This window comes from Anomaloglossus baeobatrachus, chromosome 7 (assembly GCF_048569485.1).
Source record: "Anomaloglossus baeobatrachus isolate aAnoBae1 chromosome 7, aAnoBae1.hap1, whole genome shotgun sequence".
NCBI lineage: Eukaryota > Metazoa > Chordata > Amphibia > Anura > Aromobatidae > Anomaloglossus > Anomaloglossus baeobatrachus.
The window spans coordinates 54,406,261-54,430,053 of NC_134359.1; the positions used below are offsets into that span (position 1 = coordinate 54,406,261).

At 47.3% G+C, this 23,793-nt stretch overlaps 1 protein-coding gene across 2 annotated transcripts in view; it reads right to left on the minus strand.

Moving 5' to 3' along the window:
• The window catches only part of LRP2 (LDL receptor related protein 2), a 402,994-nt gene that overhangs the window by 195,785 nt on the left and 183,416 nt on the right, over positions 1–23,793 (minus strand). For both annotated transcript variants that reach the window (XM_075317292.1, XM_075317291.1), the window contains exons 20-25: positions 12,966–13,103; positions 11,581–11,862; positions 10,337–10,576; positions 7,362–7,481; positions 7,166–7,282; positions 3,560–3,937 (exon numbers count right to left, since the gene is read on the minus strand). In XM_075317292.1, the coding sequence (XP_075173407.1) occupies positions 3,560–3,937; positions 7,166–7,282; positions 7,362–7,481; positions 10,337–10,576; positions 11,581–11,862; positions 12,966–13,103 (1,275 nt within the window). The remainder of the gene's footprint in view (positions 1–3,559; positions 3,938–7,165; positions 7,283–7,361; positions 7,482–10,336; positions 10,577–11,580; positions 11,863–12,965; positions 13,104–23,793) is intronic.

Consider the following 23,793-nt stretch of genomic DNA (forward strand, 5'->3'; position numbering starts at 1 on the left):
CACACGTGCTGTTTTTAAATGCAAGCACGGACGCAATAAGAACCTAACTGGTTTTTAGGAGCGACAATTACTGAGAAGTCTGACACTATCAGACACTGCTGACTGACGTGTATTATACACTAGACTTGTGCGTTATATAATAGTTTGTGCAAAACGCGCACCTGTACCCTGCCACCGACTGCCACACACGTGCTGTTTTTAAATGCAAGCACGGACGCAATAAGAACCTAACTGGTTTTTAGGAGCGACAATTACTGAGAAGTCTGACACTATCAGACACTGCTGACTGACGTGTATTATACACTAGACTTGTGCGTTATATAATAGTTTGTGCAAAACGCGCACCTGTACCCTGCCACCGACTGCCACACACGTGCTGTTTTTAAATGCAAGCACGGACGCAATAAGAACCTAACTGGTTTTTAGGAGCGACAATTACTGAGAAGTCTGACACTATCAGACACTGCTGACTGACGTGTATTATACACTAGACTTGTGCGTTATATAATAGTTTGTGCAAAACGCGCACCTGTACCCTGCCACCGACTGCCACACACGTGCTGTTTTTAAATGCAAGCACGGACGCAATAAGAACCTAACTGGTTTTTAGGAGCGACAATTACTGAGAAGTCTGACACTATCAGACACTGCTGACTGACGTGTATTATACACTAGACTTGTGCGTTATATAATAGTTTGTGCAAAACGCGCACCTGTACCCTGCCACCGACTGCCACACACGTGCTGTTTTTAAATGCAAGCACGGACGCAATAAGAACCTAACTGGTTTTTAGGAGCGACAATTACTGAGAAGTCTGACACTATCAGACACTGCTGACTGACGTGTATTATACACTAGACTTGTGCGTTATATAATAGTTTGTGCAAAACGCGCACCTGTACCCTGCCACCGACTGCCACACACGTGCTGTTTTTAAATGCAAGCACGGACGCAATAAGAACCTAACTGGTTTTTAGGAGCGACAATTACTGAGAAGTCTGACACTATCAGACACTGCTGACTGACGTGTATTATACACTAGACTTGTGCGTTATATAATAGTTTGTGCAAAACGCGCACCTGTACCCTGCCACCGACTGCCACACACGTGCTGTTTTTAAATGCAAGCACGGACGCAATAAGAACCTAACTGGTTTTTAGGAGCGACAATTACTGAGAAGTCTGACACTATCAGACACTGCTGACTGACGTGTATTATACACTAGACTTGTGCGTTATATAATAGTTTGTGCAAAACGCGCACCTGTACCCTGCCACCGACTGCCACACACGTGCTGTTTTTAAATGCAAGCACGGACGCAATAAGAACCTAACTGGTTTTTAGGAGCGACAATTACTGAGAAGTCTGACACTATCAGACACTGCTGACTGACGTGTATTATACACTAGACTTGTGCGTTATATAATAGTTTGTGCAAAACGCGCACCTGTACCCTGCCACCGACTGCCACACACGTGCTGTTTTTAAATGCAAGCACGGACGCAATAAGAACCTAACTGGTTTTTAGGAGCGACAATTACTGAGAAGTCTGACACTATCAGACACTGCTGACTGACGTGTATTATACACTAGACTTGTGCGTTATATAATAGTTTGTGCAAAACGCGCACCTGTACCCTGCCACCGACTGCCACACACGTGCTGTTTTTAAATGCAAGCACGGACGCAATAAGAACCTAACTGGTTTTTAGGAGCGACAATTACTGAGAAGTCTGACACTATCAGACACTGCTGACTGACGTGTATTATACACTAGACTTGTGCGTTATATAATAGTTTGTGCAAAACGCGCACCTGTACCCTGCCACCGACTGCCACACACGTGCTGTTTTTAAATGCAAGCACGGACGCAATAAGAACCTAACTGGTTTTTAGGAGCGACAATTACTGAGAAGTCTGACACTATCTGGACTGTTTTACACTGTGTACACCAGCCCCAGATATGATGAAGGCTGGTATACGGTCACCACTAGGAATGGCTATATATACCCTGCCTGCCTGCCTGTATACTGCTACAATAGTCCTGACAAGGACTCTTCTGGTCACTAGCCTGTATTCCGACCTGGCTATACCCTGCCTGTATATAGCAACAATAGTCCTGAGAAGGACTCTGCTACTGTACTCCGACCTGGCTATACCCTGCCTGCCTGTATACAACTAGAATAGTCCTGAGAAGGACTTCTGGTCACACTGTTTGCAGCCCTGCTCCGGAACTAACTATAAAGGGCCGCAAAGCTTTCCCTGAATCAGCGACACTCTCCCTACACTCACTGTCAGAATAGCTGTGAGCAGAGCACAGCGCGCCGGCCTATATAAAGGCTCGGTGACGCTGTGCAGGCCGGCCAATCACTGCAATTCCACAACTAACAGGGCTGTGGCATTGCAGTGGTCTGCCAGCCAATCCCTGCATGAGGGCTGGCTCTCAAAAGAGCGCCAACATGCAGAAATGAAGACCACGAGTAAAGCACGAGTATCGCGAGATTACTCGGTCCCCGCCGAGCAGCCCGAGTACAGTGATACTCGTGCGAGTACCGAGTAGTGACAAGCATGCTCGCTCATCACTAGAAAAGACCATTATCTCCTATCAATAAGGCTGGACAGATGAGACTTCTTAGAGCTTCATTATGCAGAATAGTCGGACCCCCAAAGATCAGTAAGTTATTCTCTATTCTTTATATAGCAGATAACTTTCAAGTATGGTAAAATCAAACATACATCAAAAGATATTAAGGCTAAGTGCACACAGATTTCGTCTAGGGTTCGGCGTATGTACACTTGACATATACAGCCGACAATAATCATGAGCCACCATATGTCCAAACTGTGGAGAAAAAAGGATATATTGCACAGTAAACTTTATTTTTTAAGTGTCTCTCAGTATACAAAAGGTGCAGTCTGCTGTATTTTCCTATACGATTAAAACAGAATACAAATGCTTACTGTCCCAGTAGAGGATAAAGGACACTCTTTTGGCTACGATCTGGTGAATAGTGACTATGAAATCATTTCAGGTATACACCAGGAGCATTTCCCAGTGTATTTGTATGGCAAAATGCACAGACGCAGTGTGAACTTAGCCTAATAATCACATAAATCACATAGTAATAATCTGTAGAAAATCACGGTACCTGGTTGCGGCTCATCTGAAAATTTGCGATTTGAAAGAAAGAAAAAAGCAAGAACAAAATTAAAAATCATGGGTGAATCATGCACATTTGATTAATTCACATTTGATTAATTTATTTTGCTGATTATAAGAAGATAATTATTAAAATATTTAGAAGAAATGGTGAAAAGACGCCTTAGACAACAACATCACTTCGTAGAGCTGGCCATGGACAATAATCCAAGCAGGACTACAGGTCATGTTGAGATGCAGAATTCATTATCATCTCTCGTTAGAAAATATATACCGTAATTAATTCAGGGAAATATTTTCTTAGTGATTGAGGATTGTGGTAGATCATAAAGAAGAAGCTTTGGAAAAACAAAGGAACATAAAGTACAAGATTCCAAGATGTCAAGTGTAGACTTACTGCAGAGAGGAGACTCGTCCGCCCCATTGGGACAGTCTTGCGCATTATCACATACTTTGCTGATGTTCACACATACGCTTAGCCCCGGGCACTGCCACTGCCAGCTGGGACAGCTGAACGGTGGGGTTGGGCAGTCTTTTTCATCACTCATGTCTCGACAGTCGTTGTCCCCATCGCAAATCCAGGATCTGTAGACGCAGTTTCCATTGTCACATTGGAATTGGGAAGGAGGGCATGTCCGAACCGGACAATTGTTGTGTTCATCAGAACCATCGACACAGTCTGGATGTCTATCACATTCCCAGCTTGAGGGAATACATGATCCATCTGACTGACACTGAAATTCTTGCTCGTGACACATCCCTGCTGGCCGCGTGGCTGAAATGATAGAAATAAGATGTGATTATAAATGGAAAGCACATCTTCTGTGAATCAATCCAGCGGACGTTTCATGAGAAGACAGACCACTTGACTTGCTGCAAAAAAAAGACCTGACACTGTACAAGTTATGTAGATGACTTACCATATAGGTAGACATGGGTTACGTATATATTTATATTTACACGACATTGAGACTATATTTAGCGCAAAGAAATTCACAGGTCCTTGTCCAGCAGCGAGTGTCAGACCGGAGTAGAAGGGGTCCATGAGTAAAATTTACTCTAGGGATCTGTGGCACCCTGGACAAGCCAGGGGCCACAGGTAACAACACACACACACACCCACCCCCAGCAGTTCACAGCAGTCATCCCCAGTGAGACCTGATTTCTTCCTCGGGTTCAGACAGACACACCAGGTGGGCGGAGTCACGCAGATGGGCACGCCCACTGAGGAGTTTAGCTGGCCTGAGGCAGGAAACAAGTTTAGATAAGTCCAAGAGAGGAAGAGAGAGGAGGTCTGCAGAGAGGCAGACGCAGACTGGGGCCTAGGTTGGAGCCTAGATCCCTCGTGTAGCCAGTGAGGCAGACGGTAGTGGCCGTCTGCAGGAGCCGGGAAGAAGGTCTTGGTGGAACCATAGGTAGCCAGGACAGGGTAGTGGCCCGTCCGGTACCAAACCGGGGAGCCAGCTGGAAACCGGAGCGTAGGAGGAGCGTACACGAAAGGGCAGGAAAGGACTTACACTACCAAACTGGGTCAGGGGAAAAACACCGCAGCCGCCTGTGGGACCCGTCCATCCAGCCGTGTGTTTTACCAAGGACTTTGCATTCGTCATTGGCTGAGTGAGTACCACCGTGCTGTGCAGCACCGCGCTGCCCCCGCGACCCTGCACCTCACCAGGCCCCGTAACCCGCCTGCTACACATCCCTCCCTCACTGGGCCCCGGGACAACCAAACCCCCTACCCACGGAGGGGAAAACAACAACTGCGCTGCTCCCTGTCATCGCTCCCGGGATCCCCGTCCAGAGCAGCGGTGGTGTCACAACCTCACCACAACCGTGGGCGGCGTCACGGACAATCAATCCCCAAAACCATTCCCCTTTTCACTCACGGGCGAGGAGCGCCGCTCGAGTCCCCGGATCCGGCCCGCCGCTCGAGCCACCGAGCAGCAAGCGAAGCAGTAGTAAAATGAATAATGAGATGATTCCTTTGTTTGTGCATAGTGAAACAAGTGTATTGGGCCAACTACTGATTATATTGAGGGTAAGGGCTAGCACACACGGCGAGTAATACAGAGCGAGCGGAATGCGATAAAAAAATTGCATTCCACTGGGACCAATGTTACTCTATGGTGCCACTCCCATGAGCTATTTTTTTTCTCAGCCCTAATCAGACCGAGAAAACAATCTCAGCATACGATCCTAATTCACTCGCACCCATTCAAGTCTATAAGGGTGAAAGAAACATCGCATTGCACTCTCATTACACTGGTGTAATGCGAGTGCAGTGCGATTGTCGCATGAGCCGGCAGCGGAGGAGATAGGGAGATAAATCCCCCCCTCTCCTCCTCAGTGCCAGCCCTCCCCTACACAGCGCCGGCCCTCCCCTCCGCAGCATCGACCCTCCCCCCGCAGCTTTGGTCTGATCGCATGATCAGACCACAGTCGCATGACACCTGGCTCCTACTGTGCTACGAGCGTGAGCTAAGTGTCATGCGAGGACTCGCACTAATCCTCGTGTGGCCTCATCCTTAGTGATGTACTCCTGCAAAGTGACCCACCGGAGAATTCTCCAGCTCTCCTGTGGGCCAGTCCAAGTCTGCCAGCAGCCATGATAGTAATATGTGGCTGTTGGATCGAAGTCCTGAGAACCACCTCCTATCTGCCAGCATCTGCAGCTTTTCCTTCAATTAGATGGCTGCATTAGATTGACATCAAATGTGCATCACACCACAATGATGACATCACACCAGGTTGTCTAATCAAAGAACGAGCTGTGTATGCCAGGAGGTAGGAGGCGCTTCTCAGGGCTTTAATCCAATGGACGTAGATTATTGCCTTTGCTGCTGGACTGGGTCCTACAAATCAATCTGCACCAACTAAAACCTCTCCACAAGTCATACTGAAGAAGACCAATCCTGATCTAAACACCAATTTTTTTAACATATTCTGCATTCACTTATATATACAATATACAGTATGTTATCCTTCTATTTTGAAAGGTCCTTACAAGTGTATATATAACCTTTAAACTTGGGGAAAGAAAAAGTAAAAAAAAATAGCAACTGTTAGAAAAAAAAAGTAGATTCACACCTTCTTTTCCCCGCAAATATAGCACTGACGCTTTAGCTTCTAAATCTTTGTTTAAAAGTGGCTGGGACTAAATTGTATTGATGTATTTAAAGGGAAACTGTCACCAGAGTTTTGCTACCTAAACTAAAATCAGCATAATGTAGGGGCACAAACCCTGATTCCAGCGATCTTTCACTTACTCTCTGCTGCTTGCTGTAGTTTTCCTAAAAAACACTGTTTTATCAGCAGGAGATTATCAATGGAGGACTATTGGTAATAAACCTGCTGCTATGTAGTCCTTCATATTAATTAGCTCCTTATAACCCCGCCCCCACCACTGATTGGTAGTTTTCTGCCTATGGAGATGTTGTGCACACCTCAGCTTTAAGAGAACTGATAGATCTGCAAGAGATAAAATTGCAGAATCGAGTATAGTAAGTGACACATTGCTGGAATCAGTATATCTGCCCCTACATTATGCTGCTCCCAGATGGGATAGCAAAAACCTGGTGACAGATTCCATTTAATAAACATGCTTTCAACAGGGCAATGGTCATTTTGAAGGGAAGGGGAGGAGATGAGCGGTTACAATCACTTATTAAATGGTGGATCCTGTGTTACCCGCTATATAACTATGTTATCCGTTATTGTCTTCCTGCATGTGGTGATAATGAGAATGCTGAAAAGTCTCCTGCACAGAACAGGAAATATTATTTTATGCTAAGGCTTGGAAGCCAGTGTAACAATTTCAACATTTCTGACTTTATAGACAGTGATTGAAAAATAAAAATTGTAAAACTAATAATAACAATAATAATAATAATAATAATAATATTAGTAATTAGTATAATTCATAAAAAAAATCCTGATCTAAACAGCAAGTTATTTTCTCACTCATGTTACAGAGGTTTCACCTTGGATGGATGAGTTTACTTACGACAGTTTGTTTCATCAGAACGGTCGCTGCAGTCAAACACTCCATCGCACTGGTAGTAGGTGCTGATACACTGCTTGCCGGTAGCGCATGCAAACTGAGAGGCTGTACAGTTGTAGACTAGGTAAAAATAAAATATAGATAGTAAAAAAAAATATATTATGCTCAACATGAAGCATTGAGTATTTCAGGCACTTACTGCAGTCTTTTTCATCGGAACCATCAACGCAATCCTTGTCACCGTCGCACACATACGCTGGGTCGATGCAGCGATGATCCGGACATTGGAATTGGCCTGGCTCACAGGTATTTGTGAAATCTTCAAACAGGAGTAAATTTACCAATTATTAGAACCAGATACACTTAGGATGGATTAACAAATTGTTTGTCAGGCAAACTTTTCACCTGACCTACAGATGAAGCAGCCGTCAACTTGACAGACACTATGGTTATAGCATGAATGAGATTGGCTACATTAGGCATGGAATAGAGCGCCATGGTGCACTATATTGACACTGTGAGCGCCATGGTGCATTATAGTGTTACTGTGAGTGTCATGTTGCACTATAGTGTTACTGTGAGTGTCATGTTGCACTATAGTGTTACTGTGAGTGCCATGGTGCACTATAGTGTTAGTGTTTGGGCCATGGTGCACTATAGTGTTAGTGTGAGGGCCATGGTGCACTATATTGTCACTGTGAGCGCCATGGTGCATTATAGTGTTACTGTGAGTGCCATGGTGCACTATAGTGTTAGTGTTTGGGCCATGGTGCACTATAGTGTTAGTGTGAGGGCCATGGTGCACTATATTGTCACTGTGAGCGCCATGGTGCATTATAGTGTTACTGTGAGTGTCATGGTGCACTATATTGTCACTGTGAGCGCCATGGTGCATTATAGTGTTACTGAGAGGGCCATGGTGCACTATAGTGTTAGTGTGAGCGCCATGGTGCACTATAGTGTTAGTGTGAGCGCCATGGTGCACTATATTGGTAGTGTGAGAGCCATGGTGCACTATATTGTTAGTATGAGAGCCATGGTGCACTATAGTGTTAGTGTGAGGGCCATGGTGCACTATATTGTCACTGTGAGCGCCATGGTGCATTATAGTGTTACTGTGAGGGCCATGGTGCACTATAGTGTTAGTGTGAGGGCCATGGTGCACTATATTGTCACTGTGAGCGCCATGGTGCATTATAGTGTTACTGAGAGTGTCATGTTGCACTATAGTGTTAGTGTGAGGGCCATGGTAGCTGATAAGTCTGTATACACCATGGGTGATTCAGTATAACGTAGGAATTATTAAGAAAAGAATTGTTAAAAGTGAGTCCCACAGCCCAAACTGACAGTATAAGTTAATCACATAGAGTAGGAGATATTGGCCCCTATATAATTTGAACTTTTAGTGTTTTAATCACTACCTCCATTGTGAAAAAACTGAAGTTTAAATCACATGTGCTTAGTGCACCCTTAGTGGGGCAAAAAGGATCAGTGCACTTGTGGCACCCGAGTGGTCCGGTTGCCACAGTAACATTGCCCTCCTCATAGGGGGTGATGCTATGCCTGGAAGCAAGGGGGGGTGTCTCTCAGGCTAGGTACACCAGCACTCAACACTTCCTACTCCGGACCAGAAGGGGGAGCTCAAGAACCCGGTTTGAGGGGAGCTTCCCTATGCATTCTGGCCTGGAGGAGGAGTTAGGAACACACACCCAGACAGAAAGTGAAACTGATCAGAACAAGTCAGGAGCAGAGTGAAGATGGTCTCTGGGAAGAGAGCTGCGCCATAGTTCTCTCAGGACCAAGCACAGGAAGCAGGACACCGGGGTCATAGGCTGCGTGGGTGCTAAAGCCCCATCAGTTAAACCTAGAGGGCAGGAGATTGCAAGTCTCCTGGCCCCACAGAACAACCAAAGGCAAAGCAGCACTGTAGAGACCAGAGCCGTGACAGAAGGAGCGGTAACCGTGAAAGGCTTGCGCTGCCTGGCATACGGGTAAGAACGACTACCACCACGAGGAAGAAGGTCGCAGTGTAGCTCAAAGCCGCAGGGACCCGCACATATATAGCCTTCAACCCACCTGGCTAGGTGGATTCCCTCAATTGCTTCCAGGCTGACCGGACCACCGTTACCTGTTGGACTGGTCTCCCGTGCCTGTACCATCAAGTACCAAGTAAAAGGAAACTACGGCCCTTATGTTGTCCAGTTATTACCGGCGTCCTCAGTCCTGCACCCCAACGTTAACTCTCTCCATCAATTACAAAGACTACTACTCCCAAAAGTCCTGGGGCCCAGCTCTACCTGTGGAGAACGATACCAACCAATCTGCGTCACCATCTGCCCCAGTGTTCCCCATCTCGCAGTGTCACTATCTCTGGCCAAGTACCACAGGTAGTGTCATGAATAATTATCATCAACCCTTGTAAATAATCCCCTATTTACAACGACACCACCAGGGTCACGGAACCGGATCATGCCGCCGTGACATCCCACCCAAGACAAAGACGGGCCCAGTAACGAGTGCCCCCCAGCCCCGGTGCGGGCGTGTCACACTACTCCGTCCACTGGTTTTGTATGTCCCCACCTTCCCAACTAGTGAGTGACAGTTCCGGCTGCCTGAGCCTTCTCTGCAGATAGTGCTTATCTGGGCAAGACAGCGCTGTCTATCACCAGTGAGGAAGGTGGGAACTTGCAAAACCAGTGGGTGGAATGGGGCACTGAGCATCTTGGCCACACTCGCCGGCATTGAAGTCCTGAGCAGTCGCACTTTGATCTGCCCTGAGCAGAGCAGATCAAAGTATTGTAGTGTGCCTGCGCAGGACCTTAATGCCGGCGACTGTGTATGATGTAGGACGCGTCATGCACGCCGGTTTCAGAAGAAGGTGGAGTAAGATGGCCGAAAGAGGAGGCGCCGGTCCCGGAGAACGGCTCCACCCATCTGACCAGTTTGCACCGAACCGACCCTCTAGGTGAGTATTATAAAGTGTTTTTTTATGTTCTACACAGTGGCCTGGGCTCTTATATACAGCATGTTAGAATGCTATATACAAGAGCCCACTGGTGGTGACCGCAGCTTATAGGCCCCAAATCTGGTGACAGGTTCCCTTTAAATACAATAATTCAACTCTCCTGAACATTTGCAAATAAAGCAACTAAGAAAACAATATTTCTTACGTACTGCAGTTTAATTCATCTGATCCGTCTCCACAATCATTATCCGTGTCACAGAGCCATGTCCTAGGAATGCAATGGTTGTTATTGCAGGTGTATGAGGTGGCCGGACATGACCTAGGACCTTGAGTTGGACAGTTTTGTTCATCACTCCCGTCAAGACAGTCATTGTGCTTATCACAACGCCAATGCTGGGGGATGCATTGGCCATTGTGGCATGTGAATGCTCTGAAGGAACATGTATTGTCTGTAAGAAAGCAAGTATGGGCTCATTAATATGGTGACATTCATGTATAATGATAGAAATTACTGTACTGAATTGTGAAATTAGGGGAAATTGCAAGATTTTTTACATTAGAGATAGTGATATGTAAAATTAAAAAACATTTTTAAAAACATACATATAACATATAAACTTCATGTAAACACATTCCGTCTAATGAAATTCATTAGATGTAAGTGTTACGATAATTTAAAGGGAATCTGTCAGGTGCAATATGAAGCCAGAACCACGAGCAGTTCTGGGTGTATATTGCTAATCCCTGCCTAACCGTCCCTGTATACACTAACATAGATAAAGAGATCTTTAGAAAAAGTATTTCTAAAGATCCCATATGATATGCTAATGAGCGTAGTGACTAGTTGCAAGGGCGTTACTTCCCTTGGCTAGTCTGCCCACATAGCATGTTAGCACGCCCCCTGTGAGTGTACTAACATGCTAATGAATGCACAGCGATGCCGCAGATACCTCACTCTTGATGGCAAATGGAGGCGGATGGATGCGCACTGGGCATGATCTGGAGTCCCCGGGACTTCCGATCATGTGCACTAAACTGATGCTGGGTGTAAGCTTCCCTGCTTCAGTGAGGCATAGTGCACATGACCGGAAGTGCTGGATCATGCTCAGTGTGCATCCATCTGTCTCGCACTGCCATCAAGAGTGAGGTATGTGCGCATCGCTGCGCATTCATTAGCATGTTAGTACACCCACAGGGGTGTGTTTACATGCTAAGGGGGCCGACTAGCCAAGGGAAGTAACGCCCTTGCGACTAGTCGCTGGCCTCATTAGCATATAATAAACGATCTTTAGAAATTATTTTTCTAAAGATCTCTTTATCTCTTCTGCTATACACAGGAACGGTTAGGCAGGGATTAGCAATATACACCCAGAACTGCTGCTAGTTCTGGGTGCATATTGCACCTTACAGGTTCCCTTTAACAGTAAAATTTAATAGTATCAGAAAAACTTACTTGGGGATCCACAACCCTGTTCGTCACTATTGTCATGACAATCATCTACACCATCACAGCGGTAATAACCGGGGACACACTTGCCATTTGCACAGGCAAATGAGTAAAGACCGCATTGCATTGTTGGGGGTTCACTGGACGGATCTTCCACGCAAGTCACTTGATCAGGTCGTAGCCTCATCCCATAGGGGCAGCCACAAACCCTTTGGTAATTAGGCACTGGGAAACAAAAGTGACTGCAATCTCCATTTGGATTTGTTGGGCGGTTGCACTGATTTGACCCTGGAAATCAATATTTCAATGGACTTATCAATGTTATATGATAAAGATAATTCAACAAATACATATACATTTTAATTAAACAAATTGTATACGCATTTAAATATTTATCATATTACCACCAAATGTGCAGATGTGATGGACCAGGATAGATTGCAGAAAACATAAACCAAAAAGCAAAGCAAAAAAGCAATCAGACATCTTTAATTAAAAAATGGGTGTTTATTTACAATCAAAGTGGTGTAAAAAATGGGGGTAAAAGGTTCATGCAATGGGAGCGCACAAAATGCCAGGAGGCGCAAACCAAGAAAACACACTGCAGGCATACAATATAAGTTAATACTGATGATTTACACAGACAGATAGGCAGCCACTGAAACGTACGTCGGGGTGGGCGCCATCTCCCAGCTCTTCATTTCAGCACAGTGCATTACAAGCACTTCGGTAAGTGTTAACCATTAGACATGCTGTCAGGCAATGTTTGTTACGCTCCTCTGCATGGCTCTTTGCTGGCTGTATAGATCTTACATTTCTAGTACTCCACTGGATATATAGCGTACAAATTTAACCTATTTCCACTACATTGTTGGAAAACATTATAAGTATATATATATATATATATATATATATATATATATAAACTTTGCGAGAGGCCCTTCTTTTATTTTACTGGCCCTATGTAAAATATTTATTATATATAAAAAAAATCTTAATACATGTTTATCTTTCTGTCTATCATCAGTATTAACTTATATTGTATGCCTGCAGTGTGTTGTGTTGTCTTGGTTTGCCCTTCCTGGGGTTTTGTGCATCCCCCCATTTTATGTACCCTTTACCCCCATTTTTTACACCACTTTGATTATAAATTACATAAACATCCATTTTTGCATTAAGGATGTCTGATCGCTTTTTTGCTTTGCTTTTTGGTTTATTAATGTCATATGTATAGAAAAAAGGTACAAGATCAAATTCAGGCTAACGTAATAGAAAGTCGCTGGAGGATAAAGTTACTATGTAGCACATAAGCCTGCGCTATCTTAAAAAATACGGTTTATCTAAGTAAACTGTAACAAGTTCTGTTCACATACCTGACATATTTCACATACCTATCTGAATGCCGGCATCAAATGATTTTACATGTGCAACATTATTGATTCCTCTGCGAATGATTGTCATCTCTCCACCGTCATATTTCCGGATCCGTACAATGGCCTGCAGCCTCCAGTCAGATATGTATGCATAGCCTGGATAAGAAATTAAAATTGTACAGTATATAAATCATACAATATCAGCTATAGCAAAAAAAGAGTGCTGTAATAGAATAAAAAATAACACAAGAAACTGAATAATTCCATTGATTTATATCCTGAGCATGTAGCCAGTGCAGCCCACACTGGATAAAAGGGGGTCTGGAATTTATTCACTCCTTTGACTCCCTTCAAATCATTACTAGTGATGAGCGAATAGTAACTATTTGTGTTCAGATTATTCGTCATGAGTCCCAAGTACTATTCGTCACGAATAACGAACCTAATGCAAGTCAATGGAGAAATGGAGCATTTTTCTTGTAGTGATGAATACTGGAATAGTACTCGTTAACATTATCCAAAAACAAATAGTTATTAGTCGCCGATCCCATAATCATTACAGAACAAGAAATTCCAGAACTATGTCAAATACTCCCTTACCTCCTCTGTTCTATGCAGAGGTGGAGGGCATTATATTCCTCCGTTTGTTCCTCTGCAATTAAGGAGTAATTATATATATATATATATATATATATATATATATATATATAATTTATAGAAAGTTTTGAAGCTTTACAGATCACTAGATTATGGTATTTGTCTTCAATTTGTAAAAAAAAAATCCCTGTAAGTGGCTTCCAAAACATTGCTTTTCCCTAGTCTAGTTTCCTGCCTTTAGCTATATTTCCATCAGAACATACTCATTTAAAGTACAGATGCTGGCAGTGAAAGAGTTTAGAAGCCACTTGCATGCATTTGTTTACAAGAAGTAAAGGCGTATTCTCAAGTTGTTAAATTGCTTTACTTAGACAACATATAAATAAGCAAGTTTGCAATTGACTTGCTTTTATACCTGCTATTGTGGCGCCCCTGACCTGGTCAGGCACCACAGAGTATTGCACCCATGCGGGGACAATGCTTCCAGGTAATTTCCAAAGGCCAGGATGAGGTGCACACACAAACATATAGTGACCAGGCCTCCCACATCACCAGAGGGGACCCTTGGGTAGCCAGAAGGGGTTAACTTTCAATTCCCAGCTGGGGGTGTGTTCAGGGGCTGGTTGCTAGGAAGCAGGGCAGAGAGAGAGAGGAAGGGGGAGTCTGGAGGAAGAAGTTGAAGTGTGTGGAAGGGAGCAGAGGAGCTCTCGTGTCAGACAGGTCCTGAGGAGTGCAGTAGCTGAAAGCGGGGGAGAAAGGAGTACCGTGGGTCGGCCTGAAAATCATCCAGAGAGAAGGGTGGCTGAGTACGGAGATCCCGGTATCCGAGCACACAAGGGGAACTAGGTCCCCAGTACAGGCAGCAGATCATCCAGAGCTGCTTAACCTACAGGTGGGGGGGGGTACTTCATGCCCTCACCACGACTACACAGAGCTTGAGCCAAGCAGCAATCACCAGGCCCATAAGGGGACAGGGCCAGAAGCCATCCCACCAAGGCCACGCTGCCGGCAGACGAGCCAGAGAGAGGGGAGCAGGGTGGTAACAGCTTCCCTGGAGGGGTCCTACCACGCTTCAAGCAAAGGATCCTCCTAAAACAGAAAGAGTGCAAGGAAGGCGAGTGGACAGCTACCCTCAGAACGGCCTCCTGGAATTCCTGGTTCAACCTGGTTATCACAGTGTCGCCCGGGCATCTCACCGTGACCTCCAAACAGTGAGTAAACACGTTGAAAGACTTCTTGGACTGTGTTTGAGTCATTCTGCGACCTGTGGTCCCACACACATACACCGGGGCCTGGGGCTTGCCTCACTCTCAGGGGGCTAATATACTGACTGCACCCACCATCAGCCCCAGGCATCCCTTAATCTGCAGTGGCGGTCCCCGCTGACCGCAATACTGAGAGTGGCGTCACGACAATCCTAAAAGAAGGTTCCCTACCTGTGACCAGACTGTTCCATCCACGTGGAGTCCCTGAAGGTACTGCACCGACACATACTAGCGGGGCTTCACAACTTCTGGCGTCACGAACAGGATAAGGACTAGACCTGTTCAGACAGGTGACCGTGTGCCTCAGAGGTCCGACCGCAAAAATTGAACCGCCGCCATATTGCCATCTTCAAAAGCGCGCGCTGCAGCCCGCGCGAGGGAGAAGAGCACCGCCCACGAAGAGGTGTGGCCGCCCCAGAATCCCCACAATTCGGAGAGCGTTCTGACCCAGGAAGTGGAAAGGGAGCGCGCAGATTTTTGAAGAAAAATGGACGCTGCAGGAGGTAATGCCCCTGGTCAGGGCGACGCAGCCCAAGCGATGCCAGCCCCCGTCGCGCTGGACGCAGCAGCGCCTGGTGCCGGTGCCGCGATCGCAGCCGCGCCGGCTGAAATCTCCCCCATAATGCCAGTTTCCTTGCTGTATGTCCCAGGAGCGCAATGGCTGCCCCAATACGCCGGTAAAATAGACACGCTGACCGGGTTTAAGAAGAAGATCAGCACCCTGCTAGACATGCACGCGATGACTGGTAAGCAGAGGGCCGCTGTGGTGCTGGGACAATTGACTGAGGCAGCAGAATTGGAAGCTGAGTCCTGGACCAATGATGACCGGAGCTCTGTTGAGACCATCTTTGCCAAACTAGCAGCTGCTTTTGAACACCGCACCGAGGGAGAGCTGAGGACGGACTTCTATAACTGCCGGCAGAAGCCCCAAGATAGCATAAGAGCCTATGCCCTCAGGCTGCAGGCTGCACTACGGGCTCTCAAGCTGGTGGACCCTGTCAGTGATCAGGAAGGAAACCGGATGATGAAGGAACAATTCTTGCGGGGCCTGCGCTCTCCTGAGGATGGGAAGCAGATGAAGCTGTGGTCCCTGGAACACCCTGACGTGGACTTTGCCATTCTGAAAGACAGGGCAGTGAAAGCACTCCAACCTCCTGTGGACACAGACCCCGTCGCACCAGCATGGCCTGCCAGTTCCACGGCTGCAGGAGCGGAATCCTCCTCGCAGGCCCTGGTAACTGCAAAAGGACTCAACACGCCAGCAGAGACCATAAATACACTATCCTCCCAGGTGCAACAGCTCACTAAGGACGTCGCACAAATCCTGAAAGCAATACAGTTGCCCTCAGAGACCAAAGTCCCTCATCGGATCCTGCTAGCTGACAACCCAGAGGACGTCCCTTGGATGCGGAGGAGAAGAGGTCCCCCAACCCGAGGCAGGAGCAGTGATCGCTATGACTCATCTGGACAACCCATCTGTCGTCGTTGCCAGGAGGCAGGACACTATGCAAGGGCCTGTCCTTTAAACGAGCCAAACCTGGGGCCGGGGGCCAGTCCTCAGGATTAAGAAGATCAGGCCCAGGTCGCTGCTGTGATCAGTACGTGGGTGGACGTCCTGTCCTGTCCATTGTCCTGGACGGGATCCCTACCCCGGCATTATTGGACACCGGCTCTCAGGTCACCACGATCCCGTATGTCCTTTATCGTAGGTTTTGGTCGGACGACGATCTCCGACCACCGGACCCCTCCCTCACCATCTATGCTGCCAACGGACAACCTATAGACCAGATCGGGGTCAAAGAGGTAACCATAAAGGTGGGAAGGCAGGAAATGAAGGGACAAGGACTGATTGTTGTGGACACTGATATTAGAGAAAGGAACCCGCAAATGATTTTAGGCACTAATGTCATAGAAAATTGCCTAGGGGAAGTGTTGTTGTTGCTTCACCAGATTGTTGAAGGTGCTGAGGGCAGGTCGCAAAGAGCCTTGCAAAAAGAGATCCGAATCATTCTGAGGAAGCAACAGGTAAAACAGACTGGCGGTGAGATTGGTAGTGTACGGGTGATGGATGCTAACCCCATTGTGATACCCCCACGGAGTGAAATGATGATGTGGTGTAGAGCAGCGGTAGGTCTCAGAGGACAAGATTACCAGGCTGTACTAGAGCCCACTCATTCAGACCACTGGCCCACGATTCTGACAGCCAGGGGGGTAGTTGATGTACACAAGGGACGAGTGCCTGTACGAGTGTTGAACTGTGGGGAGGAGGAAGCCAGACTACCAAGGTACGCTACCATAGCCAAACTGTTTACATGCTCAGATGACGCCATAACACCTGTAGGTCCCCTGACACAAGCTGACTCAACAGAGGACGAGACCTCCCAAAAGCAGTTAGAGGACTGGTGCCAGAAACTACACGTGGGGACTGACTCTACACCCGACTACCAGAAACATGGGGTTTACAGGGTCGTGCAGGAATACGAGCAGGTCTTTAGTAAGAACCCACTAGACTTTGGTAGGATCAAAGGGGTGCAACATCACATACCCACAGGCAGTCATCCTCCCATTAAGGAAAGACATAGGCCTATTCCACCAGCCCATTACCAGCGCACAAAGGACATGCTGAAAGACATGAAGGAGGCAGGCGTCATAAGGGACAGTTGTAGCCCCTGGGCGGCTCCCCTGGTCCTGGTAAGAAAGAAGGATGGCACGATGAGGATGTGTGTGGATTACAGACGGATAAATCAGATAACACACAAGGATGCCTACCCTTTGCCAAGGATAGAGGAATCCCTCGCTGCCTTGAAAGCCTCTAACTACTTTTCTACCCTAGACCTTACTAGTGGCTACTGGCAAGTATCTGTAGCAGAGGAAGATCGGGAGAAGACGGCCTTCACCACCCCAATGGGCCTCTGTGAGTTCAACAGCATGCCATTTGGACTCTGCAATGCCCCCGGGACCTTCCAGAGGCTTATGGAATGCTGCCTAGGGCACCTCAACTTTGAGACCGTCCTGCTCTACCTGGATGATGTCATCGTGTACTCCAAGACCTACGAGGACCACCTGAAACACCTGGCTGAAGTCTTTGAAGCGCTATCCCGATATGGAATGAAGCTGAAACCATCCAAGTGCCATCTACTGAAGCCAAAGGTCCAGTACCTAGGTCACGTGGTCAGTGCAGAAGGAGTAGCACCGGACCCAGAGAAGGTCACAGTCATCCAGGAATGGCCCACACCTACTACCGTCCGGGAGGTACGTCAGTTCCTTGGCTTGGTAGGCTACTACAGAAGGTTCATCCAGGGCTACACGAAAATGGCAGCGCCTTTGCAAGAGCTCCTGGTAGGCCACCCAAAGAAGAAAGGAAAGATCTCCGGCCCGCCATTTCACTGGGGAGAAGCAGAAGAACACTCCTTCAGACAAATGAAAGGGGCCTTGACGGGTGAAGAGATCCTAGCCTACCCTGACTACGGTCTGCCATTCGTACTGTACACCGATGCCAGTAATGTGGGACTGGGAGCAGTGCTTTCACAGGTGCAGGGAGGCAAAGAGCGTGTGATTGCTTACGCCAGCAGGAAGCTCAGGCCTACTGAAAGAAACCCAGAGAATTATAGCTCATTCAAGCTAGAGTTCCTGGCCATGGTATGGGCTATCACAGAGCGGTTCAAGCACTACCTGGCAGCCACCAAATTCACTGTCTTCACGGACAACAACCCCCTGACCCACTTGGATACTGCTAAATTGGGTGCCATGGAGCAGCGTTGGGTAGCCCGACTGGCGAATTATGACTTTACCGTCAAGTATCGAGCTGGCCGCAAGAACGGCAACGCAGATGCTCTGTCCAGGATGCCTCACCTAGCAGACGAGGGTGAAGATGTAGATGATCTTGAAGAGATTGAGCTGCCAGCGTTCCATCGCCATGGAGCAAAACAGTGTCGGCAGTCGCGTGCCAACCGCCAAGAGGTGACCCTGAACCCACTCCCTCACTACAACTGGAAGGAGACCCAGGAAAATGATCCAGCGGTAGGCTTGGTAAAGAAACTGATCAGCCAGCCTGGCGCCAGCCTTGACAAAGGAGCCCCACCTGAGGCACAGTACCTATGGAAGGAGAGGGGTCGATTATTCATCTATCAAGACAAACTTTACAGGAGCATCATTGACCCGAGGACGCATGAGAAGGTGTGGCAAGTGATTGTACCACAGAAGGATACGAGGATGGTGCTGGAAGCCTATCACAATGGTGCAGGCCACTTTGGTTGGAAGAAACTGGAGGCCCTACTTAAAGTAAGATTCTAATGGGTGGGCATGAGATCTGCCCTAGAGAAGTGGTGTCGAAACTGCGGGCCCTGCAATCTTAGAAGAAAAGACCAGCACAGCCAGAGAGCACCACTCCAGCCAATCCAAACTAAACGGCCCCTGGAGATCGTGGCCCTGGACCATGTAAAGTTGGCACCCAGCAGACAAGGCTACAACTACGCTCTCACTATGGTTGACCACTACTCCAGATTCCTGGTGGTAGTACCAGTCAAGGACTTGACAGGTCAAACTGCAGCCAAAGCTTTCCAGACACACTTCTGTCGACCACATGGCTATCCAGATCAAGTGCTCACTGACCAAGGACCAGCCTTTGAAGCTGAAGTGTTTAAGGAGTTTTGTAACCTATACGGCTGCCAGAAGATCCGTACTACGCCTTACCATCCTCAGACCAATGGCATGTGTGAGAAGATGAACCACATCATTCTCGACCTTCTGAAGACGCTCCCACTAGAAGAACGAAGTCAGTGGCCGGAAAAACTGCCCGATCTAGTGGACATGTATAACAACATCCCTGTGAGTTCCACGAACTGCACACCGGCATACCTGATGAGGGCCAGACCAGGGAGATTGCCAGTAGATCTGGAAATGGGAGTTGAGACCCCTGAAGACCATCTACAAGGTGCTGATTGGGATTCCAACCGCCAAGCCCAATACAAGAAAGTACAAGAGTGTGTGGAGCGAAGCCTGACTCAGCAGCGTGAGAAACCAGAAAAGGCCTACAATCGAAAAGCACCTGCTGTTCCTTTGATGCCAGGAGATATAGTTCTCAAAAGGAAGAGAAGACGTCATAAACTTGACAATCACTGGGAAGAAGAACCCTATACTGTGTTACCATCGACGCTTAGCAATGAAAAGACATGCCTTATCAGCAAAGATGGAGGAAAAACAACAGCTGTCGTTTCTAGAGATCGCCTAAAGAAATGTCCTGAACAACTAAGAACCCCTGAAGAAATACCCAACCCTTTGCCAGTTCAAGAACCAAAAGAAAAGATGATCCATACTGTACTTGGAGATTTTCCAGCAAGTTGGCCTCAATACAATGGAGCAGTAGTTATTCCAGTTATTACATTCCCTCAATCTGGAGAAGTAAGAGAACCAGAAGAACCTGTTCAGAACCTGGAAGAGCCAAATGTAGCTGAAGCAGAAGACCATGCACTGGTATCAATACCTAGCACACCTATTATTCACATTGAGACACATACATCGGGTGGGAGGACACAACCTCAGACAGATGACAGTATAGTACTGCGTAGATCAACCCGCAGCAACTTTGGTCAGCTCCCATTACGCTATAGAGAAAGTACAGTTTAGTTCAAAGTGACGGTATGAAATGTAATGTTTAACCTGTTTACAGTTAAGTAACGTTTAAGTGAAATGTGCCCACAAGGACTATTGTGAGACCTCTTTAAAATGTTTTCTTTACACTAGTTCACGTGCATTTTAAAAAAATGGACCACCGGTTATGAACTGGCTTTAACCACAAACTTTTGCATTGTAAAAAGTTACCTCCTTGGTATCAACCACAGAGTCTGCCTGTTAAGGGGCATGGCTCTGCACCAACAAGGGGGCACGCCTGTTTATGGGGCCTGCCCTCCAACACTCGGAAGCGGGTACGCCTGTTTATGGGGCCTACCTTACACCACTCTCCTCAGGAGAGGAAGATTGGAGGAAAGGTCTGGGGAATGTAATGGCCCAGACCTGGTCACCAAAAGGACCGGCGACCTACCTCCTGGAGGTTTTTTGGGTGGGGTTCGGACATGTGGGTGGTTGGTAGTGGAATGGTACCTGGTATGTTTAAATGTAAATAATTGCCCCTGTGTGGGAAAAGTTTGTATTTACCTTTTTCTCTTGTCTTTGCAGCCCGAGGACGTGCTGATGATAACTAAGGGGGAATGTGGCGCCCCTGACCTGGTCAGGCACCACAGAGTATTGCACCCATGCGGGGACAATGCTTCCAGGTAATTTCCAAAGGCCAGGATGAGGTGCACACACAAACATATAGTGACCAGGCCTCCCACATCACCAGAGGGGACCCTTGGGTAGCCAGAAGGGGTTAACTTTCAATTCCCAGCTGGGGGTGTGTTCAGGGGCTGGTTGCTAGGAAGCAGGGCAGAGAGAGAGAGGAAGGGGGAGTCTGGAGGAAGAAGTTGAAGTGTGTGGAAGGGAGCAGAGGAGCTCTCGTGTCAGACAGGTCCTGAGGAGTGCAGTAGCTGAAAGCGGGGGAGAAAGGAGTACCGTGGGTCGGCCTGAAAATCATCCAGAGAGAAGGGTGGCTGAGTACGGAGATCCCGGTATCCGAGCACACAAGGGGAACTAGGTCCCCAGTACAGGCAGCAGATCATCCAGAGCTGCTTAACCTACAGGTGGGGGGGGGTACTTCATGCCCTCACCATGACTACACAGAGCTTGAGCCAAGCAGCAATCACCAGGCCATAAGGGGACAGGGCCAGAAGCCATCCCACCAAGGCCACGCTGCCGGCAGACGAGCCAGAGAGAGGGGAGCAGGGTGGTAACAGCTTCCCTGGAGGGGTCCTACCACGCTTCAAGCAAAGGATCCTCCTAAAACAGAAAGAGTGCAAGGAAGGCGAGTGGACAGCTACCCTCAGAACGGCCTCCTGGAATTCCTGGTTCAACCTGGTTATCACAGTGTCGCCCGGGCATCTCACCGTGACCTCCAAACAGTGAGTAAACACGTTGAAAGACTTCTTGGACTGTGTTTGAGTCATTCTGCGACCTGTGGTCCCACACACATACACCGGGGCCTGGGGCTTGCCTCACTCTCAGGGGGCTAATATACTGACTGCACCCACCATCAGCCCCAGGCATCCCTTAATCTGCAGTGGCGGTCCCCGCTGACCGCAATACTGAGAGTGGCGTCACGACAATCCTAAAAGAAGGTTCCCTACCTGTGACCAGACTGTTCCATCCACGTGGAGTCCCTGAAGGTACTGCACCGACACATACTAGCGGGGCTTCACACTATCATTGTCCTACATTGAGAGCTTTTATATTTCATAGTGTACAGCTGGTTTCCATGAAGTTTGGTGACCAGTGCCTGTCCAGTCCCTGGCCAAGTGTACACACTAGTTACATTCCAGTAAGTTAACTCCTAACATACCAGTGACCTCTCTCCAACCCGCTGATTTCTATAAATCAGTCAGCTGTTTACTTCCCTCCCTCTCAGCCCCTGACAAACTGCTTTATAAATCTTGAAAAATCACCAGCCACCAGCATCCCCTGCTTAGAGAGAAGTTTTCTAACCATAGCTCACTCTCTAGCTTCCCTAAGCCGTGTGTTTATGCAAGTATAATAACATTATAGACTCCACAACAAACCATTGGTAGCTTAATGTACTACTTCAAAGCTTGTTCTGAGCTTTATAATTCTTTAATGCTACAGTTCTACTATTCACCAGAACTGTCTCTCAAGGAGGAGAGCCCGCCCTGCTGAAACCAGGAAGTAGAGACTTCTATAGGAAATCGGGGATCATCGCCGCGCTAGTCACCATTCAATCCAAATAATTATTATTCCAAGTCATTTTTTTGGGAACATTAACAAAGTCTACGCTTTTCAGGGGTCTCTACCCCCTTCCTCAGGACAATGTAAAAATAATGACACAGGAGATATATCTCCTGTGTCATTATTTTTACATTGTCCTGAGGAAGGGGGCAGAGACCCCTGAATAATTATTTGGATTGAATGGTGACTAGCGCGGCAATGATCCCCGATTTCCTAGAGAAGTCTCTGCATTCATTTTACGGGTCCACAGCTGTCTCCTCCAGCGTTATGCTTCAATAGGTGTTGTGACTTCTCACAACATCTATAGGTGAGTGCACCCTATTAATCCCTTCACTATTTTTATCAGTTAAGAAGGGCAGTGAGCCCCATAGGGGTGAACGGACCCCATGACGATCGGGAGGGTGCAAGGTTAGGAAGGGGTTAAGTGGTTTAGTTGGGATAGGGGATATATGGGCTTATAGGATTGGTAGAAGAGAGCTGTAGGGGGATTGGAGGGGAGCAGGAAAGGGGTGGGGGTGTTGTGGGAGGTATAAGAGAGGTGGTGACCTGATTACCTCCCCTTTTGTCGCCGGAAAGTTTGTGTCCCACCCGCCCGCCCTTATATATATATATAAAAAAAAAATAAGAATAAAAGGTTGATTTGCCAATTTGTTTGTTGTCACAGCGGGGTGATAGGTCCGTCAGAGAGGTTGGGAGTACCGACAGTCGGTTTGTTGGTACGAAGTCGCTCAAGGGGAGTGGCTTCGGATTGGATGGGAACTTGTGGGCGGAGGTCCCGCAGGTTCTGGGTAGGGGTAATTAACGATGGAATGTTGTTACCCCTCACCTTGGGCCGGGTGGTCACGGCCGAGGTGGTCCTCTGGGCCGGTTGGAGGTTACGGCCGGGGGGTTAGGAATGATGGTTGGCCTCTCGGACGGATCTATCGGTGGTTTGGTTATACGGGTATATATGTATAAGGTTAAGTTTAACAATTGGGTGGCATGTTGAGCCACAAGTTTTGGTATACATATATACGGTTAAATAAAGCTGTGGCCATTCCTGCAATAAAGTCGTGATTCTCGTCTTTATTTAGGTAAATATGGTATGAGGGGTGTTTAGCATGGTAACCTGCTTATCCCTTATAGATGCGTCAAGACCCTATGCGCCTTTT